This window comes from Aotus nancymaae, unplaced genomic scaffold, assembly GCF_030222135.1.
Source record: "Aotus nancymaae isolate 86718 unplaced genomic scaffold, 86718_ANA_hifiasm-v0.15.2.pri h1tg000062l, whole genome shotgun sequence".
Taxonomy (NCBI): domain Eukaryota; kingdom Metazoa; phylum Chordata; class Mammalia; order Primates; family Aotidae; genus Aotus; species Aotus nancymaae.
Window position 1 is genome coordinate 33,306,203 of NW_026988476.1, and position 17,661 is coordinate 33,323,863.

The 17,661-nt window shown below is 44.8% G+C and overlaps 2 protein-coding genes across 5 annotated transcripts in view; one reads left to right on the forward strand and one right to left on the reverse strand.

Moving 5' to 3' along the window:
• Positions 1–10,679, forward strand: part of PDIA3 (protein disulfide isomerase family A member 3) — a 24,185-nt gene extending 13,506 nt beyond the window's left edge. Inside the window, exons 5-13 of the mRNA XM_012442149.2 lie at positions 769–898; positions 4,721–4,837; positions 5,152–5,277; positions 5,970–6,152; positions 7,930–8,038; positions 8,939–9,067; positions 9,615–9,694; positions 9,906–9,963; positions 10,193–10,679. Of these exons, the coding sequence (XP_012297572.1) occupies positions 769–898; positions 4,721–4,837; positions 5,152–5,277; positions 5,970–6,152; positions 7,930–8,038; positions 8,939–9,067; positions 9,615–9,694; positions 9,906–9,963; positions 10,193–10,306 (1,046 nt within the window). The 3' untranslated portion in view covers positions 10,307–10,679. The remainder of the gene's footprint in view (positions 1–768; positions 899–4,720; positions 4,838–5,151; positions 5,278–5,969; positions 6,153–7,929; positions 8,039–8,938; positions 9,068–9,614; positions 9,695–9,905; positions 9,964–10,192) is intronic.
• Positions 10,029–16,780, reverse strand: ELL3 (elongation factor for RNA polymerase II 3). Of its 4 annotated transcripts, none has more exons than XM_012442148.2 (11): positions 16,583–16,780; positions 16,325–16,360; positions 15,866–15,978; positions 15,544–15,745; positions 15,351–15,436; positions 15,134–15,209; positions 13,495–13,678; positions 13,374–13,416; positions 13,080–13,251; positions 12,521–12,565; positions 10,029–12,439 (listed from the first exon to the last, which is right to left on the reverse strand). In XM_012442148.2, the coding sequence occupies exons 1-11, from the start codon at positions 16,712–16,714 to the stop codon at positions 12,329–12,331; spliced, it is 1,200 nt and encodes a 399-aa protein (XP_012297571.2). In that variant the 5' UTR covers positions 16,715–16,780; the 3' UTR covers positions 10,029–12,328. The 4 variants fall into 4 exon arrangements, with proteins under 4 accessions (XP_012297571.2, XP_064222058.1, XP_064222057.1 ...); XM_064365988.1 differs by having other exon boundaries at positions 12,521–12,580; XM_064365987.1 differs by having other exon boundaries at positions 15,134–15,436.
• Positions 16,781–17,661: the final 881 nt, after the last annotated feature.

A 17,661-nucleotide genomic window follows, 5' to 3' on the forward strand; every position in this document is an offset into this window, starting at 1 on the left:
AAGTCAGATTGATAAGATTTGTCTTGTTTTTGCAACAATCATTGCTTTCTCGTTTTGCAGTATCTCATTTTTAAATGACATGAGCCAGTTAAACACTTTCTGCATCTTAGATGTTCATTGTTTTGTTTTTTTAAATGTGATGTATGATAAATTTGACTAAAAAATAAATTTAAAAATAGAAACTATGTTTGTGCTTCTCTTAGTCTCCTAATTTCTGTAATAAAACTGACTTTCTGGCAGCAGCATGTCATTTACCATTTAAATTTGGCTAAAAGCCACTTTTTATCTAGGTTTTACTAATTCTTTATATTTCACAAGGAGTTAGCGTGTATTTATTGAACATTTATGTTTTAGTCACTTTTCTAAATGAGTAGTTCTAAAGACAAATAACTGAGAAAGAAAAAAATTGGGTGAAGTGATTTACAGTTTATTTTAACATATCATCTTAATTTAATCCTTCTGATACCTGAAATAGTCCCTGAAACTCTTAAAAAATTAAGCACTTTGCCCGAATTTGTTCACTTACGGGAAAGTAGAATGAAGATTCCAACACCGACAAATCTTCTTCCTTGGCTCTCTCCAAAAATATTTCTGTAAAAGATAGAGGGAAAATTCTCATCCTAAATGTGCCTGTCTGAGGTAGTCATGGCAAAGCAGACCCCGTCCTCAAAATAGAGTGAAAGCCTCAAAAAATAGACCTTTGTGGTTTGGAATGTCTATCTGTCAGGACTTACTGCTTCTTCCTTGTGTTTAATATTTTCTGTATAGGTTTTTTCAAGGATTCATTCAGTGAAGCTCACTCTGAGTTCCTAAAAGCAGCCAGCAACTTGAGGGATAACTACCGATTTGCACATACGAATGTTGAGTCTCTGGTGAACGAGTATGATGATAACGGAGAGTAAGTGATCTGAGTTGAATCTCTGGACCAAGATTTATTGTGTGAACTGGTAGTTTTTATTTATTTATTTATTTTGAGACACGGTCTCAACTCTGTCACCCAGGCTGGAATGCGGTGGTGCGATCTCTGCTTACTGCAACCTCTGCCTCCCATGTTCAAACAATTCTCCCACCTGAACCTCCCTAGTAGCTGGGAGTACAGGCATGTGCCACCACACCCAGCTAATTGTTGTATTTTTAGTAGAGAGAGTTTCACCATGTTGCCCAGGTTGGTCTCGAATTCCTGGACTCAAGTGATCCACCAACTTTGGCCTCCCAAAGTGTTGGGATTACAGGCATGAACCACCATGCCCTGCTAAACTGGTGATTTTTATACCTAATTTTCCCAAAAGGTTTATTAAGTGCTTTTTCTTTTAGACAGAGTTTCACTATTGTTGCGCAGTCTGCAGTGCAATGGTGCGATCTCGGCTTATCGCAACCTCTGCCTCCCAGGTTCAGGTGATTCTCCTACCTCAGCCTCCCGAGTAGCTGGGATTACAGGCATGCACCACCACACCCAGCTAATTTTGTATTTTTAGTAGAGATGGAGTTTCTCCATGTTGGTCAGGCTGGTCTCAAACTCCCAACCTTAGGTGATCTGCCTGCCTCGACCTCCCAAACTGCTGGGATTACAGGCGGAAGCCACTGTGTCCAGCCTTATTAAGCGCTTTCAAGTCATTATGCTACATGCCAGAAACTATTGCTGCCTTCAAGGGACATTCCTCTATCTAGTAGAGGGAGATTATATACATGAACATATCTAAAAATGTAAAAAACATATGTAAGTATTACATGTTATCATAGAAATATACACAGAGTGGGTTGGAGTATTACATGTTATAATAGAAATATACACAGAGTGGGTTGGAAGTACAAAAGTGGGAGTGATTTTTTTTATCTTTTGGAATCAGGGGGGTAATATCAGAAAAAAGATTCATAGAAAGGGTGACTCTTGAAGGATGAGTTTTTTCTGGAAGGTTATGGCCTTTGAAATAAAAATTATTCTAGATAGAGCACCAGGAATGAAGGCCTTGAGATGTGAGATAGCCTAGGCATGTTGGAGCCCTACATAATACTGCTGGAGCATTGCTTGTGATTGAGATCATAGTAAAAGGTAAGATTGGAGTGTTAAGCAGAGACCAAAGTACAAATTTTAAGTGCCATATAAAAGAGCTTCGATTTTATCTTTTAGACATTTGAGAGCCATTGAAAGATTTTGGCCTGGGCAGCAATGCCTAGTGTTCCATTATTGGAATGCTAAGCTTGTGGGAGTTATTTATATCCTCCTGCTCAAGGTCATTGTGAAGGTCTGATTTTTCACAAAAATGTTATGCAACCTCTGGCATAAATGGGTTAAATTTGTGAAGAAGTCACTGGCAACCACATGATAATGCTTTGAAAGGGGAGTGGTGGAAGGCATTCTAACGAGAATTCTAAGGTGAATCTAAACTGAGGGTGACATGTGAGAGTCCAAACTGAGTCAACAGCATTAGTGGCAATGGAAAGGAAGGGGTGAGTATAAAAAAATGTAAACAAGGCCAGGTGGCGGTGGCTCACGTCTGTAATCCCAGCACTTTGGGAGGCTGAGGTGGGCAGATCATGAGGTCAGGAGTTCAAGACCAGCCTGGCCAATATGGTGAAACCCCATCTCTACTAAAAATACAAAAATTAGCCAGGCATGGTGGCACGCGCCTGTAGTCTCAGCCACTCGGGAGGCTGAGGCAGAAGAACTGCTTGAACTGGGAGGTTGCAGTGAGCCAAGATCACACCACAGCACTCCAGCCTGGACAACAAAGCAAGACTGCGTCTCAAAAAAAACAAAAAACAAAACAAAAAATGTAAACAGTAGTAGTCATTAACCACATGTGAAAAGGAGAAGATTTAGAGTAAGTTTGAGTTTTGTTTTGTTTTGTTTTTAGCTGGAATCTTGCCCTTTTGCCTACACTGGAGTGCAATGGCGCGATCTCGGCTCACTGCAACCTCCACCTCCTGGGTTCAAGTGATTCTCCTGGCTCAGCCTCCTGAGTAGTTGGGATTACAGGCATGCACCACCACACCTGGCTAATTTTTGTGTTTTTAGTAGAGACGGCGTTTCATCTGCCAGGCTGGTCTCAAACTCCTGACCTTAGGTGATCTGCCTGCCTTGGGTTCCCAGAGTGTTGGGATTACAGGCATGTGCCACTGCACCTGACCTGCTATTGTTTTTAAACCTTTGAAAATCCACTCTAACCCCCTTTTGGGATAATGAAAAAGCTGAAGTCCAGATGGGTTAAACTGAGACCTGGTCCAACATGTTTGGAATTCATTGGGGAACTATGATTAGAACCAAGTTCTCTTAATTTTCCAACCCAAAATTTATTAAACCGTATACCCAATTATTGCACTTAAGATTAAGGTGGTGGGCCGGGCGTGGTGGCTCACGCCTGTAATCCCAGCACTTTGGGAGGCCAAGGCGGGTGGATCACGAGGCCAAGAGATCGAGACCATCCTGGTCAACATGGTGAAACCCCGCCTCTACTAAAAATACAAAAAATTAGCTGGGCATGGTGGCGCGTGCCTGTAATCCCAGCTCCTCAGGAGGCTGAGGCAGGAGAATTGCCTGAACCCAGGAGGCGGAGGTTGCGGTGAGCCGAGATTGCGCCATTGCACTCCAGCCTGGGTAACAAGAGCGAAACTCCGTCTCAAAAAAAAAAAAAAGATTAAGGTGGTTAGCATCTCAGTGTTAATTAGAAGGTCATCTTGCTGAGTCCAGTCCTAGAAGAGAGTCCTTATGTGCTTAGATGATGCTAGTTTAAAGTGGTGGCAAAAGTAGATAGTCTGAGCTTTACATGAAATAATGGGGCTGTGCCTGTAATCCCAGCACTTTTAGAGGCTGAGGTGGGAGGATCACTTGAGCCTGGGAGTTCAAGACCAGCCTTGGTAATGTGGATAGACCCCCATCTCTACAAAATTAAAAAATAAAAATAAAAAACTAGGTTGGGTACAGTGGCTCACGCCTGTGATCCCAGCACTTTGGGAGGCTGAGGTGGGTGGATTAGGAGGTCAGGAGTTTGAGACCAGCCTGGCCAAGATGGCAAAACCCCGTCTCTGCTAAAAATACAAAAATTAGCCAGGTGCAGTGGTATGCACCTGTAATCCCAGCTACTCAGGAGGCAAAGGCAGGAAAATTGCTTGAACCTGCAAGGCAGCGGTTGTAGTGAGCAGAGATTGTGCCATTGCACTCCAGCCTGGGTGACAGAGTGAGACTCTGTCTCAAAATAAAAATAAAAATTAGGCCGGGCGCGGTGGCTCAAGCCTGTAATCCCAGCACTTTGGGAGGCCGAGGCGGGTGAATCACGAGGTCAAGAGATCGAGACCATTCTGGTCAACATGGTGAAACCCTGTCTCTACTAATACAAAAAATTAGCTGGGCATGGTGGCGTGTGCCTGTAATCCCAGCTACTCAGGAGGCTGAGGCAGGAGAATTGCCTGAACCCAGGAGGCAGAGGTTGCAGTGAGCCGAGATCGCGCCATTGCACTCCAGCCTGGGTAACAAGAGCGAAACTCCGTCTCAAAAAATAAAATAAAATAAAATAAAAATAAAAATTAGCTGTGCATGGTGGTGCATACCTGTTTTCTCAGCTACTTGGGCAGCAGAGGTGGGAGAATCACTTGAGCCTGGGTGTTTAGGGCTGCAGTGATCACACCACTGCACTCCAGCCTGAGCAACAGAGCAAAACCCTATTAAAAAAAAAAAAAGATGGGAGGCAGTTTTTGTGTCTATTGAGACTTTTTTTTTTTTAAGGGGTATCACCTTATTTCGTCCTTCACATCTGACTAACAAGTTTGAGGACAAGACTGTGGCATATACAGAGCAGAAAATGACCAGTGGCAAAATTAAAAAGTTTATCCAGGAAAACATGTGAGTACTTCTTTGTATCTTGTCTGGGATTTCTTTGCTTGATTTTAGTTTTTTTACCTCAGTTATTAAACAGAGCTATATTTTGGCTTAAATGGTCTATTCAGGGGGTTGTAACAATAATAGTTTGAGTTTATATTAAAGCAGTAATCTATGGGTGTTAGAACTCCTTTTGTCATCCTGTAAGGTATATTGCTCTGTACTAAATGTTGAAAATCTCTTTCCTTCATAAATGCTGTCAGTTATTTTGTGGTAACTTTATGATATAGCTAAAAACTTGCCAATAATCCAGTTGATAATGGATTATTTCATTTCAGTTTTGGTATTTGCCCTCACATGACAGAAGACAATAAAGATTTGATACAGGGCAAGGACTTACTTATTGCTTACTATGATGTGGACTATGAAAAGAATGCTAAGGGTTCCAACTACTGGAGAAACAGGTAATAAGAATTATGTTTTTCCCTTGTGAGCAAGTTTACCCAATGTATAAACAGTCTCATAACTATCCTGTAAAATAATAATAATTGGTTTCTTAAGAAGCTGTAAAAAAAAAAAAAAAAAAAAATGAAAAATGCAAATAAGTGTCCTGTTACCATACGTGGTGTAAGAGCAGGAAAGAATGGGAACATTTGGCTTCCAGAAACTACATTTGAAGCCATAAGGTCAGGTAACATAAACTGTTTTCAAAGTCTATTGAGCATGTATTTCATAGGTGTTTCTCTGCTTTGTGACACAGTAGCTCCAAATAAAAGGTGCAAATTTGACGTAAAATGCACTTAAAACATTGTGCTTACGTGCACCTTTAGACTCTCAGTGCATTTTATCCTTATAAATTTTCTTTTCATATCAGTCATTATGCCTAAAATAGATTTCAGTTATATAATGCAGCAAGATTTAGCAGGAATGGACCAGTTGATTGGGTATCACCAATTTGGCTGTGAGGTTTAGTAAGGCATTGAAATATATTATAATCCTTATCAAGTGCTGTAGAGCTCAGACTGTTCTGACTGATTCCAGAAGGCTACATGGACTGTAGAACTTAGTCTTTGATTTCCAGTCACTTGCTTCTTAGTTTCAAAAGTGCTTGACCACCCTGTATAGTCTTGGCACAAATGTCTCTTGTTTCCCACAGGGTAATGATGGTGGCAAAGAAATTCCTGGATGCTGGGCACAAACTCAACTTTGCTGTAGCTAGCCGCAAAACCTTTAGCCATGAACTTTCTGATTTTGGCTTGGAAAGCACTACTGGAGAGATTCCTGTTGTTGCCATCAGAACCGCTAAAGGAGAGAAGTTTGTCATGCAGGAAGAGTTCTCGTGAGTTGCTAGTTGGGCTTTGATTCTGCAAGGCAATTATTAAAGCCTTTTATACTACAAAGGATTTATGAGGAACAATACTACTGGAATGTGAAGATAGGTCTTTTAAGTCAAGACCTATGACTGTCACATTTCTCAATTTAAATATAGGTAATTTAGGCCAGGCACAGTGACTTATGCCTATAATCCCAGCACTTCGGGAGGCCAAGGCAGGCAGATCACCTGAGGTCAGGAGTGTGAGACTAGCCTGACCAGCATGGAGAAACCCCACCTCTACTAAAAATGCAAAAAGAATTAGCCAGCCGTGGTGGTGCTTGCCTGTAATCCCAGCTACTTGGGAGGCTGAGGCAGGAGAATCACTTGAACCCGAGAGGTGGAAGTTGCGGTGAGCCAAGATCGCGCCATTGCACTCCAGCCTGGGCAACAAGAGTGAAAGTCCATCTCAAAATAAAAAAATAAATAAATATAGGTACTTTAAGGATTATGATCCTTAATGAATTATGAAAACTAATGAAAGGATGGCAGCTTGGAATGCTTACATGATTCCACTTGGTCATTAGAAATAGTAGATAAAGGCCGAGCACAGTGGCTCACATCTGTAATCCCAGCACTTTGGGAGTCCGAGGTGGGAGGATCACAAGGTCAAGAGATTGAGACCATCCTGGCCAACATGGTGAAACCATCTCTACTAAAATACAAAGATTAGCTGGGCATGGTGGTGAGCGCCTGTAGTACCAGCTGCTTGAGAGGCTGAGGCAGGAGAATTACTTGAACCCGGGAGGCGGAGGTTGCAATAAGCCAAGATCATGCCACCGCACTCTAGCCTGGCACCTAGCGACAGAGCGAGACTCTGTCTCAAAAAATATATATACAAAAATTAGCCAGGTCTGGTGGTGTGCACCTGTAATTCCAGTTACTAGGAAGGCTGAGGCAGGAGAATCACTTGAACTCGGGAAGCAGAGATTGCAGTGAGCTGAGATCATGCCACTGTTCTCCAGCCTGTGTGACAGAGCAAGACTCTGTCTCAAAAAAAAAAAAAAAAAAAAGGAAAGGAAGAAGGAAGGGAGGGAGGGTGGAAGGGAAAGAAAAGAAAGAAGTTTGGACAGCTTCCTTTGAGCCAGGCGTGATGGCTCACATCTGTAATCCCAGCACTTTGGGAGGCTAAGGCAGGAAGATAATTTGAGCCCATGAGTTCAAGGCCAGCCAGGGCAACATAGCAAGACCCCATGTCTATAAAAAATTTAAAAATCAAAAAAAAGATTGGAAAACTTCCTTGTTACTGATATTATTTCAAACCAAACCATTTTCCCCCTCATCCCTACAGAATGTCTTTTCTTTTTGAAATACTACATGGGTCTAAAGTAAGTTCAGAATCAGGAAGACCTTAAGACTCCAGAAACAATTTTTATCCTCACTTCTGAGATTTGGGGAGATTGAGACAAGAGAAAATCTTCCTTGTGAGCCAGTCTATAAAAGAAAATACTGTAAACACACACTATGCTCCAGAGCAATAGGATCTGGTTCTTTTACAAAAATCCATCTCCAAAAGACCAATGATTCTTCTTTCTCTGAACTTTCTAATCCACATAGAACACACTAGAAACAAAAGTTACAGTTTGTTTGTTCAGTCAGTTCTGCATATTGAGAGATGAGAATTCTCCTTTTTTTGCCTTGAAATTAAAACTAAAATACATAGTAACTGTTCAAAGAAATTGTTTTTAATCTTCTCAGTGGTAGAAATAAATTAACCAGCCTGACCTTTGTTTTCCAATTGTAGACGTGATGGCAAGGCTCTGGAGAGGTTCCTGCAGGATTACTTTGATGGCAATCTGAAGAGATACCTTAAGTCTGAACCTATCCCAGAGAGCAATGATGGTCCTGTAAAGGTGAGGTGCTTACAACCTTATCAAGCTATGAGCAATTGCCTCTCATTTGCTCTCCCTCCCTTTTTTTTTTTTTTTTTTTTTTTTAAATCCTCACTCCCTGAGTCATAAAATAAGCATTGGCAGGACTCAAAATGCTTGGTAAGGGCAAGGGTATAAAGCCTGCATAGAATTTTCTGATGAAATTTATATTGGGCTAACTTAAGACGATAGAGCAACCCCTAAGAACAGTGTATTGCTCTGAATGTTGTTTTTTTTTTTGTGACGGAGTTTCGCTCTTGTTACCCAGACTGGAGTGCAATGGCGCAATCTCGGCTCACCGCAACCTCCGCCTCCTGGGTTCAGGCAATTCTCCTGCCTCAGCCTCCTGAGGAGCTGGGATTACAGGCACGCGCCACCATGCCCAGCTAATTTTTTGTATCTTTAGTAGAGACGGGGTTTCACCATGTTGACCAGGATGGTCTCGATCTCTTGACCTCGTGATCCACCCGCCTTGGCCTCCCAAAGTGCTGGGATTACAGGCGTGAGCCACCGCGCCCGGCCCGCTCTGAATGTTTTTTATAGAGATGCGGTCTTACTCTGTAGACTCAGCCTTCTGAGTAGCTTGGACTGCAGGCATGTGCTACCAAGCCTGGCTTGAAATTATTTTAAGGAACGGTTGGGTAGCACTTTTGTGTCCTGTAACTTCCTGAACATAGTTTGATAGGTGACAGACATAGGAGCAAGTTGGTATCTAGTGAATGGCAACATCTTTAATCTGTAAATGTGATTTGGGTTTCCATGACTTACTTTCCATGATAACACATCAAATTAGAGAGGGATTGGGTCTAGGAACAAATACAGCTTGTGAATTTATTTTTTTAATGTTACCTTACCAACTAGAGATTCTTCTGTGTTTTCCAGGTAGTGGTAGCAGAGAATTTTGATGAAATAGTGAATAATGAAGATAAAGATGTGCTGATTGAATTTTATGCCCCTTGGTGTGGTCACTGTAAGAATCTGGAGCCCAAGTACAAAGAACTTGGAGAGAAGGTAAGTGTGAACCCTATTCTGAGGATAACATTTGAGCGGGAGCTGTAAGTTTATTTATGCATTCAGCATTGGCTAATTTGCTTAGTTCCTAAGTACTGATAGATTTTTTTTCCCCCTATTACGGTTTACTCACTTTCTTTGACTGCCCCCTAGTGCTCCAGCCTGTGCAGTGCCTGAGATATGCACTTTTAACATTCCATTCCTCAGGCTCAATGTAAATTATGGTTTAAAATATCTAAGAACTTCTGAATTTTGGTAATGACTTACATGAATCCATATGGTCCTTCATCTTAAAACATTTGGCTTAGCCTTTGTAATGTCTTATTCAGACAAGGTAAAATTGAAGGTGGCAATACGTAGAGTCGTAGTATAAGAGAAAAAAGGGAAGTTTGTGCAAAGTGAGGTACTACCATCTGCAAACCACTCTTCCCAGCTGAACAGCAGTTTATCTGGGTGTTTGAAGAATGAGATTAAGTCTTGAATTGACTAAGTATCCCTCAGTCACTGAAAACTTGGAATTTAAACATTTAACCTATTTTATTAACAGCTCAGCAAAGACCCAAATATCGTCATAGCCAAGATGGATGCCACAGCCAATGATGTGCCTTCTCCATATGAAGTCAGAGGGTAAGTGGATTAAAAATTAACAAACATATCCAGGCAATTGATAGGAATAAAGCTTGTAACCACCAGGAAACTATTTCTTTACAAGACATGGTTTTGGGGGAGGTCTTCATATTCCAGTTGAAGGCAGAACCACTGATTCCTTCTTGGCTTAAGAATTCTGCAGCATGGGCCCACATGACTGCTTGAAATTAATAAATGTTTCTTTCCCCAGTTTTCCTACCATATACTTCTCTCCAGCCAACAAGAAGCTAAATCCAAAGAAATACGAAGTAAGTGAATTGTCCCATATCCCCACAAACATACACATGACATAAACACACACTCTTAAGCATAGTCAGTTCTTTAATTGGGTTTATTTAACTGAAAACTTTAAACTCTCATGGTGAGTATAGGTGGGTACTAATATGCTTTTACAAACTCAGAAGTCTTCCTGTTTGGGTGGGGCAGATTGGGGTTCTTTAAAAAGTTACATTTTTAAGGTAATCTTTCTGTTTTCAGGGTGGCCGTGAATTAAGTGATTTTATTAGCTATTTACAACGAGAAGCTACAAACCCCCCTGTAATTCAAGAAGAAAAGCCCAAGAAGAAGAAGAAGGCACAGGAGGATCTCTAAAGCAGTAGCCAGACACCACTTTGTAAAAGGACTCTTCCACCAGAGATAGGAAAACCATTGGGGAGGACTGGGACCCATATGGGAATTATTACCTCTCAGGGCTGAGAGGACAGAATGGATAAAATCTGAATCCTGTTAAATTTTCTCTAAACTGTTTCTTAGCTGCACTGTTTATGGAAACACCAGGACCAGTTTATGTTTGTGGTTTTGGGAAAAATTATTTGTGTTGAGGGGAATGTTGTGGGGGTGGGGGGAATTGAGTTGGGGGGTATTTTCTAATTTTTTTTGTACATTTGGAACAGTGACAATAAATGAGACCCCTTTAAACTGTCTTATTTTCCATAAAATTGAGAACCAGAGGTTCTCTACACACTATCACTGTCCAATAGAGCTTTCTTCAGTGATGGAAATATTCTGTTATCTACACTGTTCAATGGTAGCTATGGAGCATCTGAAATATGGCTAGAAACTACATTTTAGTTTTATTTTTTATGTATTTTTTTAGAGATGGGGTTTCACCATGTTGGTCAGGCTGGTCTCAGATTGTTGATCTCGTGATCCACCTGCCTCAGCCTCCCAAAGAGCTGGGATTACAGGCATAAGCCACTGCGCCCAGCCCATTTTTAGTTTTCATTAATTTAAATAGTCATACAGTTGCTACTGTACTGGTCACTACAGCTGTAGACTGACTTGACTGGGTCCATAATTAATCAACTCAAAATTCTTTCCAAATGTATCATCTCTTTCTCTCCTTACATGTTTATTGCCCAGGCCTACCCTGGTGATTGGAACAGGTGAAGGGCCTTTCTTGTTAGGCTGTCCATGCCCTAAGGATGGGTTCCTGTTTATCCTTGCCATGCAGCTGAGCTTACTGCGTGTTTATACCTCCCAAGGACTGTTCTCTGCCCAGAAATATCCTGTTATGGGTGTGGCATCACAGGGTTCCATCCAAGTTGTTTCAGGAATTGCTGACACTGCTGGGTGCAGCTCTACTCCCCAAAGCCTAGGGTGTGGCCCTTTAATTTCCCTCTCCAGTAGAACTGGGAAAGGCAGTATCATTCCTAGTTAAGAGTGAAGCATCCACTTACATTTGTAACAATAAGGAACAGAAAGGATAGGATTGGAGAGTGATCTTTTGTCCAAATAAACCATTTCTCTCCTTTTGTAGGTAAACTCAAATCCTGCTCAGTTACGTATGGTTTTCAGCCACTGGATAATTCCAGATAGGAGCCTTACTTTAGGTGATCCTACAAACACCTATGTTCAGAAAAGAACTTTCTTCTGTCAGTTTTAAGATGAATTTGGTAGAGCCTTATAGCAAAATACATATCTTGGTCACACACAGAGCTTGGAAAAAGTAAAAGATGTCTAAACCATAATCTTCGAGATTAACTCATAACATCTGGGCTGGGGCACAGGGATCTAATTATTTAGATAGCCCAAAAGTGGCTCAGATGTAAAGCCAGGGTTAAGGACCAACTGCCTTGGAAGATTTAAGGAAAATATATAAACTTGTACAAAGAACACAGAAGCTTTAATTTTTTAGCCATGTTGGTAAAAAAAAATCAGTACATGGGTAAGACCCAGGCCCCTTCCCATTATATCCAGGTATACTACAAGTTATTTTGGCTCTTAGCAAAAGTTATCATTATTGTTTCCTTAGGGAGGCTACCAGGCTAAATTAACTTAATTTGTCTAATGTCCTCATTATCTTATCCTGAAGATGATGTCGTTTCTCAGGACTTGAAAATGACTTGGCTGAACTAAATGAAGAAACCAAGCCTCTGTCACTTTTTCTAGACTCCTGGGCACAACAGCTATGGAGTCTTTGCACAGTGCCCACACCCTAAAAATTAGCAACAATGAAAACCAAACCTCAAGAACCTAGAGCAACTCTCTGCTTGCCACCTGTACTCCAGTGGTCAGCATAAGAAAAACAGATGGCTGCATTCTATTTAGTTTATAGCTGCTTCGTTCCTTCATGTTTCACTAAGCAGAGGGTCAAGAGCCCTCTTGATAACTTCAACTGCCCCTGTTCTTTTCCTCAAACTCCAGGATGAGAGCTTTAATGTGGGACAATTTCTGGTGAAGGTACTCACAACGATGCTTTTCTTCTCTGTAACCTGGGTACCGCTGCGGAGAAAAAACATCCATATCAAAAAGTAAAAATCCTCATTTCTACCTTCTTGCTTCCATTCCCAGATCTTGTCTTACCTTCCTGAACTTTTTATATTCCTGGACTATCTTGTCTTCCAGCACCTGAAACAGAAAATACTAGCACTGAATTTAACATTAAGAAATAAGAAAGGGGCCGGGCACAGTGGGTCATACCTATAATCCCAGCACTTTGGGAGGCTGTGGTGGATGGATCACTTGAGGTCAGGAGTTCAAGACCACCCTGGCCAACATGGTAACACCTCGTCTCTACTAAAAATACAAAAACTAGCTGAGCATGGTGGCACATACCTATAATCTCAGCTATTTGGAAAGCGGAGGCAGGAGAATAGTTTTAGCCTAGGAGATGGAGGATGCAGTAAGCTGAGCTCGTGCCACTGCACACAAACCTCAGTGACAGAGCTAGACTCTCTCAAAAAAAAGTTAGGGGGAAGTAACTTCCCTTCTCATTCTAACAAATGATTACAGACTAATTTTTCCCCTCAAACAGGTTTTCTTGTTACTTTGCTTAGTCACTGTACAAACCCAGGCATATGGGTGGTTAACGGGGGGTTAATGGCCAGTAGAGCTGAAAAGCCAGGCTGGGTCCTGTCCTTACCTTGTGTTCCGGAGTTCCTTGCTGAACTCTCTTAATCTCTGCTCCCAGCTCTATGAACCTTTGGCTTGCAGCACCAACACGGGCATGCAGGATACGGTATTCAGCATAATCTGTCTCAAATTCCTGCTCATAGGCATGTTGCTGTTCTGCACTGTGGATGGCCCTGTATTGCCTGCCAGGAGAAGAGAGGTGTCACCTTCAATTTCATTGCCCCCGAAAAACTCCCAGCTTCCAGGAAGTGTATCTTAATATATGCACAAGGCATGATGAAATTAGAAAAAGCAGGGAACTCACAGAAGATAGTCTGGTACATCTTCAGGACTTGGGAATTCAGAGTCTAGGAAGGAAGCAAGAAAACACAAGTGATTATAAGTCTTTTTCCACTGGCATTTTTACCCTCCTCTCATTAACTCACCTTCTTGAACTGAGGAACTGTGTTCTAATCTGGGGTCTATGTCCTTATCTTTATCTTCTTGCTCCCAGTCTTCTCCCTCTTGTAAATCCTGATGGCTCCGGCCTTGTAGGGGATTTGGCACTAGAGGCAGAGTTCTGAACCTCTTCTCTTCTAGTTCTACAGTGGCTACAGGTACTGAACGTTTCTGTTGAGGAAAATATCTGTGTGACATAAACAGCCAAGAGCTTCCAAATATGTCCTCTCCAAAATTCCTCCTAGGCTGGGCACAGTGGCTAAGACCTGTAATCCCAACCCTTTCAGAGGCTGAGTTGGCGGGATCACTTAAGCCCAAAATTTCAAGACTAGGTAAAATAGTGAGACCCTGTCTCTACAAAAAAATAAAACAATTAGCCTTGTGTAGTGGCACACACCAGCTGAAGAGGGAGAATCACTTGAGCCCAGGAGTTCCAGGCTGTGGTGAGTTGTGATCACACCACAACACTCCAGCCTGGGCGACAGAGTGAGACTGTCTAAGAAAAAAAAAATCTATATAGGATGGCTTGAGCCCAGGAGTCTCCAGCCCAGGGAACAGAGAGACCTTGTCTCTAAAAAAATTCCTCCCAGAGCCAGTGCGGTGGCTCAAACCTGTAATCCTAGCACTTTAGGAGGCTAAGGCGGGCAGATCACAAGGTGAAGAAATCAAGACCATCCTGACCAACTTGGTGAAACCCCATCTCTACTAAAAATACAGAAATTAGGCCAGGCGCGGTGGCTCACACCTGTAATCCCAGCACTTTGGGAGGCTGAGGCGCGCAGATCATGAGGTCAGGAGATCGAGACCATCCTGGCCAACACGGTGAAACTCCGTCTCTACTAAAAATACAAAAAATTACCCAGGCATGGTGGCACATGCCCGTAATCCCAGCTACTCAGGAGGCTGAGGTAGGAGAATCGCTTGAACCCGAGAGGCAGAGGTTGCGGTGATCCGAGATGACACCATTGCATTCCAGCCTGGGCAACAAGCGAAACTCCGCCTCAAAAAACAAAAAATACAGAAATGAGCTGGGCATGGTGGCACATGCCTGTAATCCCAGCTACTCGGGAGGCTGAGGCAGGAGAATCATTTGAATCTGGGAGGCAGAGGTTGCAGTGAGCTGAGATTGCGCCACTGCACTCCAACCTGGCGACAGAGTGAGACTCCGTCTAGAAAAAAAAAATTCCTCCCATATAAGGAGCTTCCAATTTCTAAATTTTAGCTTGACTAAAACTGCTCTTCAAAATAGTCCTTGCCATTGTTTTATTATATCAGAGTTACAAAAAAAAAAAAAAACCAGAGCCAGGTACGGAGGCTCACTCCTGTAATCCCAGCACTTTGGGAGGCCAAGGTAGGCAGATCCTAAGGTCAAGAAATTGAGACTATCCTGGCCAACATGGTGAAACCCTGTCTCTACTAAAAAATAAACAAATTAGCTGGGCATACTGGCATGCACCTGTAGTCCCAGCTACTCTGGAGGATGAGGCAGGAGAATCGCTTGAACCTGGGAAGCAGAGGTTGCAGTGAGCCAAGATTGCACCACTGCACTCCAGCCTGGTGACAGAACAAGACTCCGTCTCAAAAAGAAAAGAAAAGAAAAGAAAAGCCCTTGCCATTATAACTTACCTTCTCCGGACGTTTCCGGCTGGCAGAGGAAGGCAGTGCCTGATCAGGTTCTCTGTTTGGAAGATGGGTCTGGTTTCTAGGATATTTAAAGGGAATGGGATAGAAGAAAACCAGGGTGGGAGGTGGAACTGAATCTTTTATTAGACAATATTTAAGAGTGGAGATTAGGAAGACAATGCCAAAGCTTCCCATGTTAGTCCCACCCCAACCCAAGTACCTCACTTCCCACTGTGCCATGTGCTCCCTTGAGGATCCTGGGAGTGACTGTCCTTGGTTGCTTGCCAGTGGATCTGACATAGACACCTGGTGGGGAAAGTGACAGGAACACTTGGTTCCCGGGAGTACTGGGATACCTTGGACTTCAGGCTTTGCCCCACCTTATCACAACTCCCTGCAGTTTCTGGCCTTACCTCCTCTAGTGCCATCTGTGGCTGTGATATTGCATCTCCTTCAGAATAGTCCCCTGTGTTCTGCCAGCTCTCACGACGTCTGGCATCTTCAGTCAGGTTGTGTCCCTGAACTGATGATGAGGCTGGGATAGAATCCATGGCTGCCCAAATAGTGAGGCGCTCCCTGAGTGAGCCCAGGCAGTGAAGGCGGTTAGGCCCAGAACTGGAAAGGGATGGTGGGAAAAAAAACAGTAGGGTGGTGAGCTTTTAAGCACCTCTCCACAATTCCCTCCCCCACTTTCCACAAACCTCTTCTTGCCTGCTACCTGTTGTTCCCCCTTACCTGACCAAGCGTTGGCACACAAGGTCCAAGCTACCACCAGCGCCCTCCTGGCCACACTGGGACACTATGAAGGAGAAGAGGCAGGACCAGCCAGGGCCTGGGAGCCTCAGATACTGGAGGTGGAAGGAGACGGTAAGCCCCATGAAGTCAGCCCCTCCCCCTCCTGCCGCCGCCTCTCGTCCCGGAGCCGGCCTAAGACTAAGACGGGTCCCACGGGGCTCGTTAGCACACCAGGTGCAGCTGGGCCTGAGTTCCCAGGAGGCTGAAACAGCACAGTCCCCTCAACCACAGCCCCCTGGGACAACCCCAGCAGCCTCCTCGCCCCACTTGGGGTTCAGTTCTCGGAACTACCTCAGACTACCACTGGCAGCCTCAGGCCCCGACCACACCTTTCACCTCCAGCCCCCGTTTGTGCTCCCTCTCCCCTACCTCGCTCACACATCCTGGGCCAGCACTTACCCCTCGGTGGCCTTCGAAAGCAATCAGCGGCCGTACCTGCCGGGAAAGCGAAGATGTGACTATTGAGGTCAGGTGAAGCGGTGTCCCCGGGATCCGGGGTCCGGAGCCCGGGGTCACCTGCCTAGCGGGCTTCACTTGGAGAGCTGGGGAGGCCAGAGTTTGCGGACGCCGCTCCCTCTCCCCTGCACCTTCTCCAGGGTCGCCGGCTGAGGCCCAAAGTCCCCAGAGGCAGGGACTAGAGAAGGGGATCGGCCGTACCTGTTGCCGCTGACACTCTTGCAGCGCCCGCAGCGCAGCGTCGTTGAGCCTGAGCAGTAAGAGGCTGGTCCGGGCAGCAGGCGAGAAGCAGAGCCGGAGCTGCCCACTCAGAGGCTCCTGGAACTCCTCCATGGCGGCGAGTTCGAGCGCAAGCAGCACCGGGGCCACAGGCGAGGGCCACCACCACCACCTCCTCTGTTCCGGGCTTGGCTGGCACTCCCGGTAGCCCACGTCTGCCCCGCCCTCCGCCAGGAACCCGCCCCCGGCCCCACCTCCAGCCAGCGCCACCCTGAGGTTTCCCAGCCGCGTGGGCGGCCCCGCCTCCAGCCAGCGCCACCCTGAGGTTTCCTGGCCGCTCTCCCCGGCCAGCTGCCTGGACCTACCGCCCGGACCTCGGTGCTTTCTTCTAGGATCGGCATTAATCGCTTTGGGCTATCGGAAGAGCCGTCTCAGCTCTCGGAAGAAAGAGTCCGCGACCAGCGCCTGACCTCTCACCCAGAGTCCCCAGTCCTGCCTCAGTTTCCCCAGCGACCCTGAATTTGGAGTTGTAGTCTCTAAGTCAAAGCTGAACCTGCAACGCCTTGAGGGTTTCAGCTGCAGGGGGCGGGAGAAAGGGCCTGGTTGGTAGGTGGGCTCAGCTGTCCGCGCCTAGTCAGCCCCGAGCCTGGGAAACCAGGGAGACCAGAGGATGGCAGACCCGAAAGGGAACCCTAGACAGCGCTTTGACTTTTTCCCGCCCGCGGTTGTACGGCGGATCTGAAACCGGTTTCTAACAGGCTGGAGAGGCAATCGGGCCGTGCGGTTGTGGTGGCTCCGGTGGAAGTTGGCTATCACCAACTGGAGCGCCCCTCATTGTTGGGCAGGGATACGGGCGCGGGTAGTGGCAGGAAAGTTGCAGGGCGGAGAGCCAAAACCCAGTCCTAGCTCTCACCTCGTGGCCTAAACACACGTCAGAGTTGTGAGACCGCTCCCTGAGGGGGGCCGGAAGCTGCCATGAAGTCGCCAGGCATTCCAGAGGGTCAGATCCTGGTGCAGTGAGATCCCAGGACTAACCTCGGGCCAGCCCTTGGTGTCTCCAC